The sequence below is a fragment of the Engraulis encrasicolus genome, chromosome 2 (genome assembly GCF_034702125.1).
Source record: "Engraulis encrasicolus isolate BLACKSEA-1 chromosome 2, IST_EnEncr_1.0, whole genome shotgun sequence".
In the NCBI taxonomy this organism is placed as follows: Eukaryota; Metazoa; Chordata; class Actinopteri; order Clupeiformes; family Engraulidae; genus Engraulis; species Engraulis encrasicolus.
The window spans coordinates 42823669-42845119 of NC_085858.1; the positions used below are offsets into that span (position 1 = coordinate 42823669).

Here is a 21451-nt window from a genome sequence, read left to right on the forward strand (position 1 = left end):
ATTAGGCCTGACATACTCTTGGCTGGCTTTTTTGAGACAGGACAGTGGGAGGGATACAGACATGGGAGGGATACAGCTCTTATGTGGAGCTGCATGCCTGCTCCTGGTGTGTGAGGGCTTTTATCATTGATTACATCATGAAGTTAACTTTTCACATTATGTTCGATAGGCGACAAAACTTTTGTCTTGTGAAAATCTGCCCTGTCTGTGTTCATTAAAGGGTCAATCTTTCTTTGGTGCATGACATTTATTTTTGTAGATACATTTTCATTCGGGAGGGTTGAAGCTTTCATATGAGTGACTTCTGAAGCCAAGTGATTAATTGAAAGTCAGGTTATTAGCTGTTATTCCAAACAGATGGATAGGCGACAACTCTTTTGGAGACGGGTGTATCTATGCAGTAAACATGCTCGAGCTCAGGAGTATGGGGCGCCACTGAGAGCTCGGGCAGTGCAATATGTGCGAACTCTGAGCGGACACCCCCCGGCAGATGATGATCGGAGAGCAATGGAGTGATGTGAACTGGGAGGAAGCTAGGGCAAGACACCTGACGAATCGATTGAACAGCGTTGGAAGGGAGGTGAAAGGGGAGGTGGTGGGTACGAGCGAGAAAGAACATTTCTGACTGGAGACAGGCGAGCGGAGAATAAATGCTGTACAGTTAATTAAGGGGCGTTCCAAATTCCAGTGTGCTGAAATTCCACCAAATGACGGTGGTAAATCAGGCATGCCAAATTTCATTACGCTTCTCTCGAACTTTCATTTTTAGCAAAACGTGCATTTATCCCGTGATGATGACGCACAAAAATTGCTTCCAGAAAACAAAAAATATGACAATAAAAATTGTTTTTTGTTGACGAGACTAAGACAAGACGAAATGTACAAGCCATGGACGAATGGACATAAAACAATGTAATACTTTGTAATTCATTTGTAATTGTTAATACAAGTTGTTATATACTGGGAAATATTGGGGTAGGAACTTATGTTAAATTGGGGTTGCCCCACCGGGGCTAGTTAGTGTGGGACGTCCCAGTTTGTCCTGTGGTTTTGCCGGTTTACTTTTCTTCACTAAAAGAATGACTAAACAAGTGACATGTCTCCGTCTGGATTAATTGGATGTACACTACACACTCGGTTACTACACTGGCGACGAGGATAAAACTTTGAAGCGGACAGAGCAACGCATAAAAATGTCAACTGTCGGAACGCTCAGTGAGTATGTGGAGACTGACGGGGATTGGGTGGAATATGTCGAGAGACTGCAACACTTTTTCGTGGCAAATGACATTAATGACCAGTCCAAACAACGGTCAGTTCTTCTCAGTGCATGCGGTGCCAAGACCTACAAACTCATTCGTAACCTAGCGTCCCCACGGAAACCGGGAGATTTAAGCTTCCAGGACATAGTTAAACTAGTGCAAGACCACCATAACCCCAAGCCATCAGTGATAGTGCAGCGCTTTAAATTCCACACGCATTCACGCAAGCAAGGAGTGTCAGTGCCTACGTTTGTGGCAGAACTCAGGGCATTATCAGAGCACTGTGAGTTTGGAGATGTACTAAATGACATGCTGCGCGACAGGTTAGTTTGTGGAATTAACGACGACAGTATTCAGCGTCGGTTGTTGAGTGAAGCCAAGCTCACTTACAAAAAAGCACTGGAGATCGCGCAGGCAATGGAAACCGCGGCAAATAACTCCAAAGACATTCAACAAGCCAGTGGGGCGGCACAATCTGACGCTGTTCATCACGTGGCCAAAGAAAGGAAGGGTAAACAACAAAAGTCCGTGGAATGCTACCGTTGTGGGGGACCACACTTTGCAAGTGACTGTGGTCTCAAAGACTCTGTGTGTCACAACTGTCAGAAGAGGGGCCACATAGCCAAAGTGTGCAGGGGCAAAAACAAACAAAAGAAGGAATGGGGTGAAAAGCCAGGCAAGGCTACACATCACCTGCAGGAGGAGGAGGAGCCTCAGGAAGAGGAATGCTCTTTTAACATGTTCAATGTCCATGCCATCAGCCAGCCCAGAGCAGACCCCATCTATGCTACATTGAAAGTGAATGGTGCTGATCTGAAAATGGAAGTGGACACTGGGGCTTCTGTGTCCGTGCTGAGTGAAAATGCATATCACCAACTGTGGAAAGCAACAAAAGCACCTGCTCTTAAAAAGTCAGCCATAAAACTGAGAACATACACGGGTGAGTGCATTCCCATCATTGGGGCAATTGAGGTGGACATTGATTATGAAGGACAGAAGGCAGCAACAAAGCTGTTAGTGGTCCAGGGGGAGGGGCCTAGTCTGCTGGGTCGAGATATCCTACAAAAAATTCGCTTGCAGTGGGGGAACATCTGGGGAGAAGTAAAGCACATGACAGCAGTGCAAGACATAATGGCCAAGTACTCAGATGTTTTCAAGGATGAGTTGGGCACCCTCCGTGGCACCACAGTGAAATTATCTGTGGATCCCAAAGCTCAGCCTCGGTTTTACAAACCACGTCCAGTGCCATACGCCATGAGGGCTAAAGTGGAGGCAGAGTTAGAGCGGCTGCAACAAGCGGGGGTGATCGAGCCGGTGGAATTCTCCAACTGGGCCGCGCCCATAGTACCGGTGGTGAAGGAAGATGGTGGAGTGCGAATCTGTGGAGATTACAAACTGACAATTAACCAGGCCTCCCAACTCGACACATACCCTCTGCCTCGAGTCGAGGATTTGTTCGCCACATTAGCGGGGGGTCAAACATTCACAAAGCTGGATATGAGTCATGCGTACCAGCAGCTGATGCTAGATGAGGAGTCAAAACAATATGTGACCATTAACACACATAAAGGGCTATTCAAGTACAACCGCCTGGCATTCGGGGTCGCATCCAGCCCAGGTATCTTCCAACGCACGATGGACAATCTGCTTCGAAATCTCCCGCACGTAGCGGTGTACCTGGACGACATTTTGGTCACAGGAAGTACAGAGGAGGAGCATTTGCGGAACCTTGACCAGGTACTGAGGAGACTGTCTGAGGCAGGACTGCGCCTCAAGCGTAGGAAGTGCGTTTTTCAAGCTCAAAGTGTCACATACCTGGGGCACCGGATTTCGGCTCAGGGGCTGTCTCCAGTGGAAGAGAAGGTGAGGGCGGTAAAGGAGGCCCCATGCCCGAAGAATGTAGCAGAGCTCAGGTCCTTCCTGGGGTTAGTGAACTATTATGCTAAATTCTTACCTGATCTCTCCACTGTGCTGTCCCCGCTCTACCAGCTGCTGCACAAAGACAATTCGTGGAAATGGCAGCAGGCCCAAGCGGAGGCATTCCAGCAAGTAAAGAGACTGTTACATTCAGACCGACTGCTGGTGCACTTTGACCCTGCGAAGGAGGTTGTCCTATCTTGCGACGCGTCCCCTTATGGCCTGGGGGCGGTCCTTTCACACCGACTGGAGGATGGAACTGAAAAGCCCATTAGCTATGTATCACGGACACTGACCACAGCAGAAAAAGGGTACTCACAGTTGGAAAAAGAAGGACTAGCTGTAGTATTCGCTGTGAAACGTTTTCACCAATACCTCTATGGTCGCCGTTTTTCGATTTTCACAGACCACAAGCCCTTAATGGGTCTGTTCAGTGAGTTAAAAGGCATTCCCCCCATGGCATCTGCAAGAATCCAGCGGTGGGCACTGACCCTGTCAGCATACCAGTACCACATAGTGTACAGGGCAGGTAGTGAAAATGGAAACGCTGATGCTTTCAGCCGCCTACCACTCCCCGAAACACCCAGATACACCGGTTTTCCACCAGAAACAGTTTTCCTGTTGGACAGACTGGCAAACTCACCAGTGACCGCAAAGCAGATTAAAACATGGACTGAGAGAGATCCGGTGTTATCACAAGTAAAGAGGTGGGTGATGCAGGGCTGGCCGGAAGCAGTAGGGGAGGAGAGATTCAAGCCATATGCAAAGCGCAAGTTAGAACTGAGTGTTCTGGATGGCTGTATCCTCTGGGGCTCCAGAGTGATTGTCCCCCTACCTGGGCAGGCACAGGTGATGGAGGCCCTGCACGATGCCCACCCGGGAGTTTCTCGAATGAAAAGCCTCGCCAGGTCATTCGTGTGGTGGCCTGGGATGGACAATGCTTTAGAAGAGGAGGTCAAGGACTGTTTTCCGTGCCGAAGCAACCAGAAGATGCCGCCGTCGGCCCCACTGCATCCGTGGCAGTGGCCTGGCCGTGCTTGGTCCAGGCTCCACCTGGATTTTGCAGGTCCATTTATGGGCCAGACCTTCCTGGTGCTGGTGGATGCACATTCGAAATGGCTTGAGGCACATATCATGTCAAATATCACAGCGGCCGTTACCACTGACAAGCTCAGAGGCATCTTTGCCATACACGGCTTACCAGACACAGTGGTGACAGACAATGGTGCCACTTTCACCAGTGCCATTTTCAAAGAGTTTATGGAGAAAAATGGGATCAGACATGTCTGCTCTGCCCCCTATCACCCCGCCTCAAATGGACTAGCTGAGCGAGCTGTGGGAACACTGAAAGATGCATTGAGAAAAATGACAGGACATTCTCTAGAAACCAAGCTCTCTCGTTTCCTTTTCCAGTACCGGATCACTCCACACACCACGACAGGGGTATCCCCAGCAGAGATGCTTTTTGGGAGGAGACCAAAGTCACACCTCGATCTTCTTCATCCAGACATCGAAGAGAGAGTGGTCCGGGGGCAGGACACACAAAAGCTGAGGCGTGATCAGCACGCAAAAGACAGAGTCTTTCAGCCAGGCGATCATGTTTATGTCAAAAACTTTGCTACTGGTCTGCCCTGGCTGCCCGGGGTTATTCAACACCAAACAGGGCCTGTGTCCTTTGTAGTGGATTTGCTGGATGGCAGGCAGGTGCGGAGGCACCAGGATCACCTACATGATCGCTATGATGCAGGAGGGGAAGCGCGTCAACGGGGGGCACACAAGGACCGTGCATTCAGCCCTGCAGGCTCAGTGGAAGTTCCTCAGACACCGGAAGAGGACCAAAGCACGCCTGAAGAGCCAGCAGCTCCGGGCACTCCGCTGGCTCATCCAGCAGCTCCGGGCACTCCGCTGGCCCAACCGGCGGCGCCGGGCACGCCGTTGGCCCAGCCAACAGCTCCGGGCACTCCGTTGGCCCCCAGGCCAACCCAGCTCGGGGGAGCACCAGAACCGAGGAGATCAATGAGGCCACATAGGCCTCCAGACAGACTGACCTGGTAACGCCGTATGGTGAATTAAGAAAAATATGTTTGTGTCAAGTAACTGCCAAGGCACTTTAAGTTTCAAACCAAAGTTAGACAGGAGGTACAACTTTTTGTTTTGTTAATGTGTGCCATAATATGTTTACAGTTAAAGGGGGAGAAGTGTTATATACTGGGAAATATTGGGGTAGGAACTTATGTTAAATTGGGGTTGCCCCACCGGGGCTAGTTAGTGTGGGACGTCCCAGTTTGTCCTGTGGTTTTGCCGGTTTACTTTTCTTCACTAAAAGAATGACTAAACAAGTGACATGTCTCCGTCTGGATTAATTGGATGTACACTACACACTCGGTTACTACACAAGTGTTTCTTGAACTTCATAGAAGATTATGTGCTGTTGCCCTGATTGTCACTGCACAGCGCCTGTCCCAGTGCCTACATGGTGCGGCTCAATCAGTTGTTCAGTGAGTCGAGTTGAGTTTAGACCCTAAATGTTCCCCAGAAAGAGAAAAAAAATAGCTACCACTTTGAGGCAAGTGTTAATTTAGAAACATGTTCAACAACTCTTTTATCCATGACGTGTGTACGTATGTGTTCTTTATTTGTTTCGTTAAGATAACATATTATTCCCAGATAGCAATTACTGTAATTCAAAATAACGTCAGCGAGGGCAGGATTCCTGAACACACACACACGCACACACACACACACAATTTGATTTTACTTTGCATAAGTGAAATCCCTACACGGAAACTCCAACTCCCATTGTCATTGTGACACAGACAGCCCTCCACAGCACACAACACACAACAAAATGGCATTAATGCCTCACCCATGCAAGGGGGCAGCCCCCAATGGCACACGAAAGGGAGCAGTGTGGGGGAACAGTGACATGCAGGGCTCTAAATTAACACACGCCAACACGCCAAACACGGGTGAAAAATCATTTTGGCTAGTAGAAAAAAATACCTACCCGCCAATTTGGCTAGTAGCGCCCGAGTACAGTAATTTATGAATGGTAAACCGCTGCTCTGACGAACGTTATACGGCGAGATTTCCTACATTACCCATGGGCACTAGCGTCACGACGTAGCCTCCCACCGTGGGCTTTCCATTGCATCGAGCGTCAACTCCATGCTGTTGCGCGCGCCAGGATTGAAAACATTTCAGACGACCAGCCTTCTGTTAGCTAAGCTGCGCTCACACTATTCTGACAGGCAGCTCTTGTCCCTATGCGCTCGTTGCTTTCGCTACAACCTTTTTAACGTCACTACTGCTATTATTACTATATGAACCTTGCTGTAACAGGCTGCATTTTTTAAGCAGCGAGGCCCTGACCGTTTCAATAACAGGACTTACGCAGATTAGTTCTATGCATAGCGCTACTTCTGTTGTGTAGACTATGTTTTGTGCGAGTGATGAGAATGTGGCGGGGGTTAGAGCAAGGTTCTGTGTGTTGGTGAATGCTAGTAGTAATTGTAGGCTAAATAGTGACGTTAAAAATGAGTGGTTGTGGAACGAAATAGCGATCAGGGCAGAGGAGGAGAGCCGACTGTCAGAGTAGTGTGACCGTAGCTGTCAGTTCAGTTGTCTTCTGAAATGTTCAGAGTCCTGGCGCAACTAAGTCGGAAAGCCCACGCCATCGGAAAGAAAAAAAGCAACCAACAATGAACCTGTGGAAGTAACAAAGGAAGCGAAGATTCCAGAGATATTATTTACTTTTAGTTAAACACAGGCTTCTTGTCATTTTGTTGCGCATGGTAGAAAAGAGCTCCTCCTCTTCTCATCTCTTCTCCTTCCTTGGGGTGTGCGTATGTGAGGTTTTGTAGTGTTTGGCTGTGTGCTTGGTTACTGTATGTTAAAGGTCTGTTATGTGAGTGGCTTGTGTGATGTGATTCAGCTGTTTTCAGAGGAATTGAACAAAAACTAATCAAATTAATTAGGCCTAAGTAATGAAAGTAAAAAATAAAGCAGAAGTTAAAAAATAACGAAAAAATATGAAGAGTTCAGATGCAAAAACCCCTAACTCTGACCTGCACTTCTATATTTTTAGAGAGCCCCGTTGTTGGTTTGGTTTACATTCATGTACTTGATAATACATATAAATAGTTATATTACATAAATAAAATAAAAAATATGTAATTTTGATAGCTTTGTATTAAATAAAAATGAATTAAGATTATTTTCTGAAAAGGCACTTAGGGGGTTTTGCATCTGAACTCTTCATATATAGCCTATAATATGCTTATTATGTAGGCATATAGTAGCCTATGCAGGCCTATAGTGTATCTGTGTTGTGGAAACAGTTGGACAAAATGACCATTTAATTAGAAAAAAAAAACTAGCCTAATGCATAGTTTATTTTGGCGAGATTAAAAAAAATGGCTAGTTGAACTTCTGTTTGGCTGGTAAGAAAAAATGTCCACTAGCCAAATTGGCTGGTGGTGGAAAAAGTTAATTTAGAGCCCTGGTAACATGGATAGGGAACCTCAATCATGGAGGAGGATGGGGGAGAGCACTGGTTAATTACTCCGCCCAATAACCTGGTGGGTTTAACCGAGAGTCGAACAGGCAACCTTTTGGGCTACAAGTCCAACGCCCTTACCTCTTACCCATGAGTGCCGTAAGGTCCTCTATCTGCATTTGGTACAACAAGGTAACAGAGATATTAACACAGATACACACACACACACACACACACACACACACACACACACACACACACACACACACACACACACACACACACACATTTTCTTATGTCACAGTTGAGGGCAAAATACAGTGCAGGGTGTGCACAGCTGATGCAGCTGTTTTCCTAGTATGGGGAATTTAAGGATACGACAGAATGCTTGCTCTGCATGTTGATGTTACATGGCTCTCAGGTTGCAACGAGTTTGACTTGACTGCTGAAGTATCTTGTTTCTCTTGAGAATTTAAGGTGTAATAAGACCACACATATACTCTCTCGCACCTACACACACACACGCACGCACACGCATTCACGCACACACACACACACACACACACACACACACACACACACACACACACACACACACACACACACACACACACACACAACATAGTGCACCCAATAGACATCCCTAACCCACAGTCTAACTGGGGAGGAAAAATCATCAAACATGGAAGATGAAACAGATGAATGGTGAAATGTCAAACTGAAAACAAATCCAATTATTCATAACAAAAAAAATGAAGGGGGGGAGGGCATTTTGCCTTTATGCGATAGGACAGTGAAGACAGTGACAGGAAACGAGTGGGGAGAGAGAGACGGGGAAGGGTCGACAAAGGACCCGGGCCGGGAATCGAACCCAGGGCTGCCACGTAGGAGACGAGCGGCACGGAAGGGCACAATTGCTTATAATTTAATTGTTGCATCAACATGTCCTGGATCAAAGACAATCTTCACAGTCACTAGTTTTTTTCTCCCTTACAATTGTCAGCTTCTGATGGAGCTGTCAACATCACACAACCAACATCACACAACCAACAGTAACATCAAGCTGGCAATCGCTCAACTTACTGTAAGTGTGACACCAAAAGGACCAGTGGTTTGGCCACATTCTTCTGAACTGTTTTATAAACAGATTGTTGGCAATCACACACACAAAAACACACACGCATGCACACACACACACACACACACACACACACACACACACACACACACACACACACACACACACACACACACACACACACACACACACACACACACATGCCTTGAGGGCATCACTGATACTCCGACATGACAGGGATCCTTAACTTTGCAGTAGTGTAAACAGTTTGTACTAATCAGTCTGGTAAGAAAAGCATCTTTAATTGTAGTGTGTATACCCTAAGAGCATACAGTTGTCCTGGCCTGCATGAAATACGGTGAGTGCTGTTCTTCTTTCCTTCCAAATATATAAAATGGTGAGTGCTGTAACTGCTTTTCTAATCTCTTGTTCATCTTACTGAGCTCAGTTTCATAGTCCAATCAAGAGGGCCACACGGTAAAAAAGAGACTTTAAAGTGAATGCTGATGTCCTGTCTGTGAATATCATAGTCTTTAGACTGCTGTTTAGCTGGTCTTAGTGTATATGAAGAGGCATTTCAATACTGTCATAGTTCTTTTTTTATTTTTTTTACATTGATTTTGAGGTGGAGTTTAATTAACTGGTTTAATGCTATCTGTTTTTCTTTCCCAAATTCAAACATCAAAACAGTTATTTAACATATATTGACGGAAAAACTTTTCAAAAGTAAATTAAATATATTTTGAATATTTTCGAAAAGGCATATTGTGTTTGAACAGAACTTCTCAGGTATTTATGTTGTTTTTGAGGTTTTCAAAAGGATTTCTCTAATTTGATTGAATGATTTGCAGTGAAATCCTTTCCGTGTATGTATACTCCCCAGGGGAGGTTGCCCCAGGCGAGGTGCCTGTGTTCTCCGCATGCAATGATCCTATGCTATTGATTGTCTTGTTACACTGTTAAATATGACATGATTAATTAATCACAGAGAAAACCATTGCTACATTATGGCAATACGATTCAACTTAACAGGGCCTTAATTAAATGGGGCCTGTTGTAAGGGTTTAACCCCATAATGCATGGCGTACCTCCTGTGGCACACTGTAATGATCATTGAAAAGTTAACTAACAAAGTACTACACTATGACATAACACAGGGCTAGTTTTACTGTATTACCAATGACGTTATGTTTCCTTTCACTTTGGCTTATCTATTTGTCTGTGTGTCTGTTTGTCAGCAGGATAACAAAAAAAAAGTCTTGAATGGATTTGGATGCAATTTTGTGGAGTTATTGGAAATGACAAAAGGAAAAAAGTGGTAAAATTTTGGTGGTGATCCAGGAATTTTAAAAAGATGTTTCACCATTGCGGGATAGGGCGAATTTTGACATTCCAGTTTCTAAATCCACAAAAACACGGCAGAAAGACTTGAAACCGCCGGCTGGTCTCATAGGACTCAATGTTAACTGCTAGCTTGGAGGTAAAATGTTCACTGCCATACTCAGAGACCGGTAGAAAGTACAGGAGAAAGGTACACACCAATCATTTAACTTAAGGAGAGGTGTAAAATGTCAGTATCACATTACTTTAAGGCAGGATAACAAGATATCTTGTTTTATTTTAACAAGCTCTTATTTTAAAGGGATACCAAATCCCCAGATGATTTTCACAGGGGTTTGGCTAGGCTCTTTAATGACATTGTAATTTAATCGTGGCTTGAGATATCATTCTGGATCTATGAAAGGTTGGATTAGCATAAAGAAAGTACTGCATTTTTTTGAGTGGAGGGAATAACACAACATGCATGGTATCTACCTATTGTTTTCACAGTTCATTTGATAACGGCAAATCCAGGGGCAATGGTGAATTCAGGTTCATTGTGTCTTCTCATGCTCACATTTGGTAAGATTTGATAAGAAGATTTAATCTGAAAGCCATGTCTGCTTGAGGGGTCATGGTGTGTATAATAACACTTTTTAAATTGTATTGTTTCTCTAACAGGTGTGTGCACCAATGCCCAGGGTAGGCCCCTCCCTTCACTCCCACTTACCTGTCTGCTGTGACATAAAGGCCAAATCTCAAAGTCAAGGATCCTGGCCTTGCTAGGACGTGAAACGCCCAGTGATTGGAACTCTGTGGAGTATCCAATCACTGGGCTTTTTGACGTCCTAGCAAGGCCAGGATCCTTGACTTTGAGATAGGCTCTATCTCAATACCCACTGTTCTAGACTTGCTAGGATGTGAAACGCCTGGTGATTGGATACTCCACAGAGTTCACCAAGGAGTATCCAATCACTGGGCGTTTCACGTCCTAGCAAGGCTAGAACACTAGGCATTGAGAGAGCCTTAATCACACACCTGTATGGCTACCTCATACTTCACATTTGGAGAAACGTTTTTACTTTGGATTTTAAGTTAACTGGTGTAACTGTTTTCTCTCCATTAGATGCATTGTATCCATTTGGATCAGCTGCAGGGGATACCTTCATGCCTCATTTTTACCACAATGTGACCCTGCTTCAGTCATTCCATTACTTCAATCGCACGTACCAGAACATTTATGTAAGTATTGCTTAATATCCACCTGCAAGTGTTCCAGACCTATTAACCATTGTGTTAATGCAGGAAGCCTTACCAACTGTGTTTTGTTGTTTTTCAGGTATTTAAATTTGGTTTCATCAATATGCAGTTGCATGACGCTATATATGCAGATATTATTGCTCCATTTGCCCTAGTGAGTGAGAGACAAAACGTCTCCTATCAGCAGTACACCTCAGGAGATGTTCTTCATACTGCAACTCAAGACATCAACTCCTACTTTCCCAACGTGACCTTCACTGCTACCTGGGTGTTTGTTGCTACTTGGGACAGAGTGGTGTTTTATCTGACAAATTATGTAAGTTAGTAACCCCAAAAGGCCACGGAAAAGGCAAAAGGACATATGAGATGTATAGCTACAATAATGCAATTTTAAAGCCAATTGCTGTTACTTCCATTCTCCAAGCTAACTTATGTCAAAAATGTCTTAACTTTGGTGTGTTCCACTCACAACTTTACTAGAGCTACTATGTGAACATTTTTGGGGAATTTTAGAGGTATCAGCTCAGACAATACACCATTGTTGTGCCTTACACATGCTTACTGCTAGCCTGTTTTTAGCTTCCCCAAATCCAGGGGTGGCATTCTCGAAAGTGTCTTTGCTAACGATGGTAGCAACGTCCTTTGTAAGAGTGACTCAACTCTCTCTCGACTACTAAATCCAAGGGAATGGTGTTACGTCTTAAGACGGTCAGCAGCGACAAGAATCGAGAAACGGACCCCAGACTAGCTTACTACTTCAACAAAGAACAGTTCAAAGATGAAGTTTGAAAGAGCAGATATGCTGTATTTGAAAGGAGTTACAGTAATGCATTGCAAGTTACCATTCCGGTGCAGTTGGACTAGACTAATTTGTGACGGTTCCTGGAGACACACAGACACGGACACACATGCACGCACGCACACACACACTATAGTTTCTGCTAATTATTCTAGTTTGGTTTAATGTAGTAGTTCAGTTAAGTAGATTAAGCAGTTAAGTACAATAAGTAAATGAAAATGCAAGTCCTTCAGACTTGAAGTCTTACTGGTTTTCAGGAGGCAACAATCCAGGTGGTTCTGATCTCTGACGGTGACTTGACGTTTTCCTTAATGAACTATGGTTACATTTCACCAACACAACAAAAATGGGGGGTGAGATTGCAAAACATTTACTTTCCTAGTATAGTTATTTTTATGAATTGGTTTATTATTGTAGTTATTTATATTTAAAAAAATGTTTTTGCTTTAGATTAAATATTCTGAACTAACCATTTGTCCCATGTTTCTTCAGATTGGATATACAAATCATGGTTACTCTTGGACTTCTCTAAACTACTGTTTTCCCAATGGCACTATTGACGTGGTGAACTTGAACACATCCAGCAACATCAATGGTCCAGGACGATGGGTCATTCCAGCCTCATCAGAGTTCAGCTTCAGCTGTGAGTAGGCCTATTGAAGAGGAAGACTTCAATAACTTCTCTTCCACTGATATTACGCTTAGCAGACCTTTTTATCAGAAGTGAATTCTGATACATATGGGTCATTCCACGCCAACTGAACAAAAAAACCCTGAAAATAGGTGCTGGGTGAAAAACATGGGTAAGCCAGATCAGAGCCTACTGTAGCTTTGCAGGCAAGGCTCAGGGCCTTGTATTCAATTCGAGCAGCAAAAAAGAGGAGCAACATGCAGTGACATTTGCAACGGTCTTATTGCTCAAGCTGGAAGATCAGTCAGGAGGGAGCTGCAGTATTTGAGGTAAGAGATGACCTTGGCCTGTACCAGAGGTTCAGTGGCATATGAATTCCGGTCATGCGGCATGACTGGGAAACAGGCTATGTGGTGATGGTGATATGTGATGGTCATCAATAATGGCACCTAGGTTTCTTGTGACCTTATTTGGGGCAACAGTATTGAGTTTGACCTCATGACAGCCGCAATCTTTGGCTGGGATCCCCAGCAGTGCAGTTTGAGCGAGATTCAACTGTAGGTGGCATTCCTTCATGCATGTGGATAGTTCAGAGAGGCCAGCGGAACAGACCGTGTAGTCATCTGGGTCAAATTACAGGTATCACTGTGCTTCGTCAGTGTAATAGTAGTATGACAATCCGTGAGAACACATAACATGGCCCAGTGACGTGGTGTACATGGCAAATAGGAGCCCCAGCACCAGCCCTTTGAACACCCCTGTGGAGAGGCTATGAGATGAGGACAGCTGACCTTGCCTGATACGTGCTAAGAATCATATTACCAGACACAAAGAATGTCTGGCAGAACTCATTTTAATAGTAGACATACAGCTTACAGTCTATGATGTCTTATGCTGCATAAGGCTTTTAGTTTTTCCGGCTGCAGATTTGGTTTTTGATATGGGTTTTGTCTTTTTGGGTCAATATGGCTCTTTGAACATTTTGGGTTGCCAACCCCTGCTCTTATTATAAGCCTCTGGCAGCCATGTTGAAAGTAAGTTATTCCCAAAGTCAGATTGTATTAGATGTTTAGTGTGTCGTGTAGCAGGTCCGATAGTAATAGAATCCATGTAAAAACCTTTTGTATCACCATTTGGGGTTAAACCCTATATTTTCCTGCCTATGTAATTTTTGTTCAACCATTGTTTTTCTGCCATTTCTCAAGGCCATAGCGCAACAGCTGTACAATATAGAAGACTTATAGCTTGCATGCACATGCATGAAGAGGTTTAGTCTGCAGCAAAATGTTCATGTTTGCAAACTTGATGACCCCACATCTTCACAGAAGTTCCTCAAACTAGAACATTTTATTTCAGTACTTGGCTGTGCTCTGTTTAGGCCTTCGGAAGACATATTTGTACTCAACATACTTTCATAAAAATGAATCATCATAGAAGACGTTCTAAACACCTAAACCACATGTTGAGTTCACTTACATGTCTAAGGAGGAATACCCAAATATCTCTTCAGAATTTGTACGTGTTCAATTGGAGTGGAGTGACACATTATGGGTCTTTCTCAAAACCTAGGCCAGTGTCCTTCCAAGTGTATCAGCCTAATTAGTCACGCTCAGTGATTGGATACTCTTTATTAGTCACACCCAGTGATTGGATATTCTGTAGATTTCACCAAAAAGTATCCAATCACTGGGCGTGACTAATTAGGCTGATACACTTGGAAGGACACTGGCCTAGGTTTTGAGAAAGACCCATAGAGAAGTGTAATGAGGACCCAAATCTTGGCCCGGGACAACAAATCCATTTGTCCTCCCATGTTGTCTGCCCTGCTGGAGCAATGTGGGCGTGTCGGTAAGGGGCACTTAGACCATGAATGAGGGTGTTACAGACCATCCACATTCTTCCAACGGGTACCAGTTGCAAACCTGCACATGCCCATCTCAAGTCCAACTCCCTACCTATGAAGCCATGGCCCATCTCCAGTCCAACTCCCTGCCTGGCTTTTCTCTGCCAACACATCTCTGCCAACACATCTCTATTGACCTCTTTCATTAGGATGTAAATTTGGCAATAATTATAATAGCCTAATAAATGGCATAAACTACATGTATATTAGGAATTTAATTAAATTGTCACTAAAATGTCTTAATTTACATACACCACAAACAGAAATAAATCTAAATAACAAGTCATTTGAACATTACCTTCATTAGTACAGCTTGCACGTTCTTCACCCTTTTGCAGGTTCGTATCCTCAGGCCCAACTAGAACCTACTGCCACGTCTCTGCCCCAGGGAGGTGGGTCCCTTTCACCTTTAATTTTGTATTACTTTCCACCCAGTATCCATCTAATCTTAAATCTATCAATCAATCAATAAAATGACAACAGATTAGTGGGTAACAATGCTTGCTTGCGTGATATCGTTCAGAGGTTGTAAGCTGATTTAAATCAGTTCATTGTTCAACCTGTACCAGAGAAACGTACAGAAAAAGTTTTTAGACTTTTTTGAGTTTGTTACATCTATTTTGTGGCACAAGACACAACCTTACAAGCAGCTGAACCTGCATCAGAACCTACCACTTTGCCAGCCCAAACAACAATCACAGACCCCATCACTTCACCTGGACATTCTACAACAACCACCCCCAACCCCATCACTACACCTAGCCATTCTTCAACAACAACCACACACCAAATCACTACACTTGACCATTCTACAGCCACCCCCAACTCTGTCACTACACCTGGACATTCTACAACCACCACCAACTCTGTCACTACACCTGGCCATTCTACAACCACCACCAACTCTGTCACTACACCTGGACATTCTACAACAGCCACCACTAGCCCCATCACTACACCTAGACATTCTACTACAACAGCCACCACCAACCCCATCACTACACCTAGACATTCTACAACTACAACCAACTCTATCACTACACCTGTTGACTCTACAACCACCCCCAACTCATTCACTACACCCGAACTTTCTACAATGACAACCACCAACTCATACACTTCACCAACTGATACTCCACCAGCCACCACAAACTCACTTTCTTCACCTGCTGGCTCTCAAACATCCACCACCAAGTCATTCACTACCCCTACTCATTCTAAAGCAATCACCACCAACTCACTCACTTCAACTGATCTTTCTACAGTGCCAACCACCAACTCACTCACTTCACCAACTGATTCTCCACCAGCCACCACCAACTCCATCACTTCACCGGCCCTTTCAACAGCACCCACCACCAACCCTATCACTTCGCAAGCTGACTCTCCGCTAACCACCACCAACCAACTCAAAGCACCTGCTGGCTCTCAAACACCAACCACCTCCATTACTTCACCTGGCCAGTCTACAGCAACCATCACCAACCCCAACACTAAACCTGGCAATTCTACACCCACCACCAACCCTTTCACTACACCTGGACATTCTACAACCACCACCAACCCCATCACTTCACCTGGACATTCTACTACAATCACACACCCCATCACTACACCTGGACATTCTACAGCCACCACCAGTCCCATCACTAAACCTGGCCATTCTACAACAACCACAAACCCCATCACTAAACCTGGCCATTCTACTACAACCACCGCCAACTCTGTCACTTCACCTGGACATTCTACAACCACCACCAACCTCATCACTACACCTGGACATTCTACTACAACTACCACCAACTCTGTCACTACACCATGTGACTCTGCAACCACCCCCAACTCATTCATTACACCCGATCTTTCTACAGTGACAACCACCAACTCATACGCTTCGCGAGCTGATACTCCACCAGCCACCACCAACTCACTCACTTCACCTGCTGGCTATCAAACATCCACCACCAAGGCATTAACTACACCTCTCCATTCTACAGCAATCACCCCCAACTCTGTCACTACACCAGGTGACTCTCCAACCACCCCCAACTCACTCACTTTAACTGATCTTTCTACAGTGACAACCACCAACTCACTCATTCTCATTTCACCAACTGACTCTCCACCAGCCACCACCAACTCCATCACTTCACCAGCCCTTTCAACATCATCCACCACCAATCCTGTCACTTCACCTGCTGAGTCTCCAACCACCAACCCCATCGCTTCACCTGGCCATTCTACAACAACCACAAACCCCATCACCACACCTGCCCTTACAGCAGCCACTACCAACCCTATCACTTCAGTTGCTGAGTCTCCAAGCACCACCACCTCCATTACTTCACCTGCCATTACAGCAGCCACTACCAACCCTATCACTTCAGTTGCTGAGTCTCCACCCACCTCCATTACTTCACCTGCCATTACAGCGACCACTACCAACCCTATCACTTCAGTTGCTGAGTCTCCAAGCACCACTGACTCAGTCACTACACATGCCCTTCCCACGGAATCCACAACAACTTATATTGTGACTGCCTCATCTGGGACAACAGATCAATCGAGTTCTTCAACAGGTATGACCAGGCCTCTAAATTAACTTTTTTTTAATCACCAGCCAAAATGGCTAGTTGATGTTACTAGCCAAACACACAGTAACCAATGGGTTTAAGTGACTAGTAACTTTTCTTTTTCCACCAGCCAAACTGCATTTTTACCAGAGTTTGGCTGGTTGGCAGGTGTTAATTTAGAGCCCTGGGTATGATAACAGGTCAATTGAGATCTTCAACAGGTATGATAACAGGTGAGACACCAACACCAACCTCTATGGAACAAAGCACAACAGTTGAGCAAACAATCCCAAACGCACAGTTAACTACTGTACATTAGAAGAAACTTCAACAGAAATAGGCCTACCTTCAAAATCCACAACTCCACAAGCAACTTCAAATGAATTAGAACCTATAATTACACCAAAATATCCTTCAACAGCCACCACCAATGTACTGATTTCACCAGAAACTAAGGTATTGCAACCAACACCCTGACTACTTCAGGACAAACTCTAATCTCTCATGAAATCTCAAACACCCCTGATTCATTTACATCAACCCAATCAGAAGTATCCTCACATGAATCACCACCCCCAACGCCAAAAGCAACTGAGTCAGAATCTACCACACCATCATATCCTTCAAGTCATGTGTTACTTTGGAAAAGCGGTCTAGATCCAGACATCATAACACAATGTAATTGCAGAGGAACTGTATGTTTGCTAAGGAAGATGCTTTGCCTAGCAACTGTTGCTATGCAAACAGGTACACCACATACTGTACAGTATGATATCTGTATACTACAGACTCCAAGCTTTCATATGGTATATCATAAGCTATGATAACCAAATGCATCATGGCTCTAAAGGCCTTGGCAGTGTACTACTACATAGAACTAAAACAAATAGAGCATTCTGGGGTCATGTACAATATGATGGGTTTTTTTGTGTGTGTGTTTTTTTAAAGTCTAAAGCGTGTAGTGAGTTATATTACTGTTACCACTCAAGTACTTATTCAGGACATCATGAAGATTAAAAAAAATCATGTGACATTTTGTTGTGGGGAGGGGTGCATGGTAGGCTACCGTTCCTCCCTGACTAAATGGTCTGTCACCTACACCAACCACACATACAGTACAACACCAAATGCTGATGCATGTCTGTCACTCCACCAGCTTAACTGTTGGCACCAACACATTCATTAGGACTAGCGCAAGGTTTTTATGGACAAAGTATAATACATTTATTTAGTATTGTTGTGGGCAAGCAGAAGATGTAGGCATCGATCATTTAAATCAGATTTTGTCTTTTTTACTTCTACTTAGAATAGAATGTAGGCCTATGTTAATTTTTACTAAAACTACGCTCTGGCCCAAAAGGCAAGCTCACTTCAAGCATTATTATTATTATATTGTTATTGTTACTGCTGTTATCCACAGACAGTGTTGTGGGATTGCTTCTGAAGGCATCAGCTCTGGGGCTGAATGCAACCGCAGTGCAAGAGGAAATGCTTAAACGGGTAAGCCAACATATTGCTCTGTGTGCTCTCTGTGTGTGTGCGTGTGTGCGTGCGTGCGTGTGTGTGTGTGTGCATGTGCGTGTATGTGTGTGTGTGTGTGCGTGCGTGCGTATATGTATGTGTGCGTGTATGTGTGTGTAGTCCGATGAGTGACTATTGCACATTGTATGTTGTAATGCCATGATTAGCTCTTTGACTCCTGCTGGATGGAACATCCCCATGATTTGCATTCTGTCTCTATGGTAATATCCCCATGATCTGAGTTCTGTCTCTATGGTAATAGAGTAGAGTAGAGTAGATAAACTTTATTGATCCCCAGGGGGAAATTCAGGTGTCAAGTAGCTACATAAAAACAAACACAGACACAGACACAGACACACAGACACAAACACACACACACACACACACACACACATGCCAAGAGGTTCCAGCTCTGGCATCTCAGGCAGTCCAATCCCCAATAATGATGTCCTTCTTAGTGTCCTTCTGTATACTGTTAAACAGTTGAATGGCCCAAGGGACAAAGGACCTCCTTAGCCTATCTGTCCTGCAGGTGAAAGCACGGAGTCTGTGACTGAACAGACTCAGTTGGTTAGTGAAGGTGGCGTTAAGGGGGTGATGATGATTATCCATAATAGAGTCCAGTCTGCTCAGTGTTCTGCTCTCAGCTGTTGAGGTGAGTGACTGCAGCTCCATGCCCACCACTGACCCCGCCTTCCTCACCAGTCTGTCAAGGCGTCCAGCATCTCTCCTCCTAATGCTTCCACCCCAGCAAGTCACAGCGTAGAATGATCGGCATTCTCTCTATGGTAACATTCCCATCATTGGCATTCTGTCTCTATGGCAACATCCCCATGATTGGCATTCTGTCTATGGTATACATCCCCATGATGAGCAATCGGTCTCTATGGTAACATCTCCATGATGAGCGTACTCTTCCCCCATAGTCCTGGCCTGACTCTCGCCAGCGTAAAGACAAAGAAGCTCCCACAAACTGTTCACATTTCCAGAGGTTTTTTTACTTGCGACGTTTTGATCTATGACCTTCTTCAAGCAATTCACATGGTAACCCGGTGGTTCCACTCCCACGCACCTGGCAAAAGGTTTGCAAGAATTCCAAAAATAAAACTGGCTCTCGCAAGACCATTGTAGTTCCGCTCAGCTTCACAAGCTTCACTACTAGGTCAGAGAGAGCACACGTTGGATTCGCATGGTTTTATCTATCATTTGTCCATCCTTGACCCCAACAAATTCCATCAAAAAAATCCATCTATTCAGCTCTAAAATCTATAGTCTTATCATTTGTCCATCCTTGCCCCCAACAAATTCCATTAAAAAATCCATCTATTCATCTCTAAAAACTGTACTCTTTCATCTTTCCTGTGATTGGTTGTTTATCTTCTATGCTGCTTCCTGGTTGGCCCTTTATACTGTATGTTTTGTTTGTACAGTATTTTAGCTCTTTGTGATTGGCTATTTACCTGGTATGGTTAGATAAGGTATCCCTGTGATTGGCTGTGTGTCTGTGTTGGTCCGCCCCCAGCTTGAGGCCGCGCTGACAGCAAGAGGGCTACAGGCGTCTGGTCTACAGGTCACTGCTGTGGTCAGGAGGCCAGGAGAGACATGAACACACACACACACACACACGCACGCACGCACGCACGCACGCACACACACACACACACACACACACACACTACTGTGGTCTGGAGGCCAAGAGAGACACACATGCATGAACACACATGCACACACACACAATATTGCTAATATTATTTTCAATGACCATATACTCGCGAGCTATTACTATTTGTTAGGTCACTCCATGATGGATAGACGATTGCAAGTTATTGAAGTGTGCATTGTGCAATAGTTAACTCTACTGTACATAATGGATATATGATTGCTTAACCCCTTTGTGCAGAGCCTATGTTATATAATATGGCTTACTGTCACCAGAATTGTAATGGCTATGTCTTAATCTTTTACTTAATGGTCTCGGTAATGTCATAGCATTGTTATGATGTAGCTGAATATTTTTAGCAAATAGTGAATAGGCCCACCGGCAGCCCCATCTACATAAAGACTCTTGTCTTTGTCAAAGAGGGTCTACTGATAGAAATAAAATTATTTTGACAGAAAATGTTGCTATGTTGTAGTGTAACAGCTTGTTAAATCAGGAAACCATGATTCAGATTGTATTATTTCAGATCGTATTATTATGATGATTTTTAAATTTCAATCTGTAAACATGTGTAAATACGGTGTACTGAAAATACCCTGCGTCATCCCTAATGAGGACTGATTTGCCAATGAGTGAGCCTAGTGCTCAGAGGCATTAAGGGTGATCAACCAACGAATGAGCTGTAGGACTCTAGGGACCAGCTGTTCACTAATTGTGGTGAGCATAAAGAGACGTTGGATGTTGGTGTTTTGTAAGTTTGAAGAAGGTCAGACGGACGAAACATTAATTCAAAATAAAATATGGAGCAGAGTGTGTGGCATTTTCTTTACTACCTCCGCCAGGAGGTTATGTGATCGCCCGATTTTTGTGTTATCATGTCTGTCCGTCTGTCCGTCTGTCCCTCCGTCGCTCTGTTCGTTCGCTGCTATTTCGTGGCCTGCCACAAGGTGGCCGAGGTGAATTGAGCAATGACAGGGCGCGCCTGTGAGGTGGATTGATGGACAGTGACCACACAGCCAGAATGTATTA

General features: G+C 44.4%; 3 protein-coding genes across 3 annotated transcripts; all 3 read left to right on the top strand.

The window, feature by feature from the left end:
• Positions 1-952: 952 nt before the first annotated feature.
• Positions 953-5234, top strand: LOC134464752 (uncharacterized protein K02A2.6-like). The gene has a single exon (XM_063218100.1). The coding sequence runs from the start codon at positions 1194-1196 to the stop codon at positions 5232-5234; it is 4041 nt and encodes a 1346-aa protein (XP_063074170.1). The 5' UTR covers positions 953-1193.
• A 4774-nt stretch (positions 5235-10008) lies between these two features.
• On the top strand, positions 10009-11703 carry LOC134462765 (sushi, nidogen and EGF-like domain-containing protein 1). The gene is made up of 5 exons (XM_063215964.1): positions 10009-10235; positions 10586-10657; positions 10757-10777; positions 11202-11317; positions 11415-11703. The coding sequence occupies exons 2-5, from the start codon at positions 10615-10617 to the stop codon at positions 11658-11660; spliced, it is 426 nt and encodes a 141-aa protein (XP_063072034.1). The 5' UTR covers positions 10009-10235; positions 10586-10614; the 3' UTR covers positions 11661-11703.
• A 694-nt stretch (positions 11704-12397) lies between these two features.
• Positions 12398-20368, top strand: LOC134464759 (uncharacterized). Its single transcript, XM_063218109.1, has 6 exons — positions 12398-12487; positions 12627-12777; positions 15007-15060; positions 16540-17247; positions 18662-18741; positions 20285-20368. The coding sequence occupies exons 1-6, from the start codon at positions 12446-12448 to the stop codon at positions 20366-20368; spliced, it is 1119 nt and encodes a 372-aa protein (XP_063074179.1). The 5' UTR covers positions 12398-12445.
• Positions 20369-21451: the final 1083 nt, after the last annotated feature.

Bases quoted from the DNA above. Each gene is read 5' to 3' on its own strand.
- LOC134464752 (XM_063218100.1), top strand. From the start codon at position 1,194: ATGTCAACTGTCGGAACGCTCAGTGAGTATGTGGAGACTGACGGGGAT.
- LOC134462765 (XM_063215964.1), top strand. From the start codon at position 10,615: ATGGTGAATTCAGGTTCATTGTGTCTTCTCATGCTCACATTTG. The intron at 10,658-10,756 runs GTAAGATTTGAT...TTTCTCTAACAG, and splicing joins TCTTCTCATGCTCACATTTG to GTGTGTGCACCAATGCCCAG. The intron at 11,318-11,414 runs GTAAGTATTGCT...GTTGTTTTTCAG, and splicing joins GCACGTACCAGAACATTTAT to GTATTTAAATTTGGTTTCAT.
- LOC134464759 (XM_063218109.1), top strand. From the start codon at position 12,446: ATGAACTATGGTTACATTTCACCAACACAACAAAAATGGGGG. The intron at 17,248-18,661 runs GTATGACCAGGC...TGTTATCCACAG, and splicing joins TCAATCGAGTTCTTCAACAG to ACAGTGTTGTGGGATTGCTT. The intron at 18,742-20,284 runs GTAAGCCAACAT...GTCCGCCCCCAG, and splicing joins AAGAGGAAATGCTTAAACGG to CTTGAGGCCGCGCTGACAGC.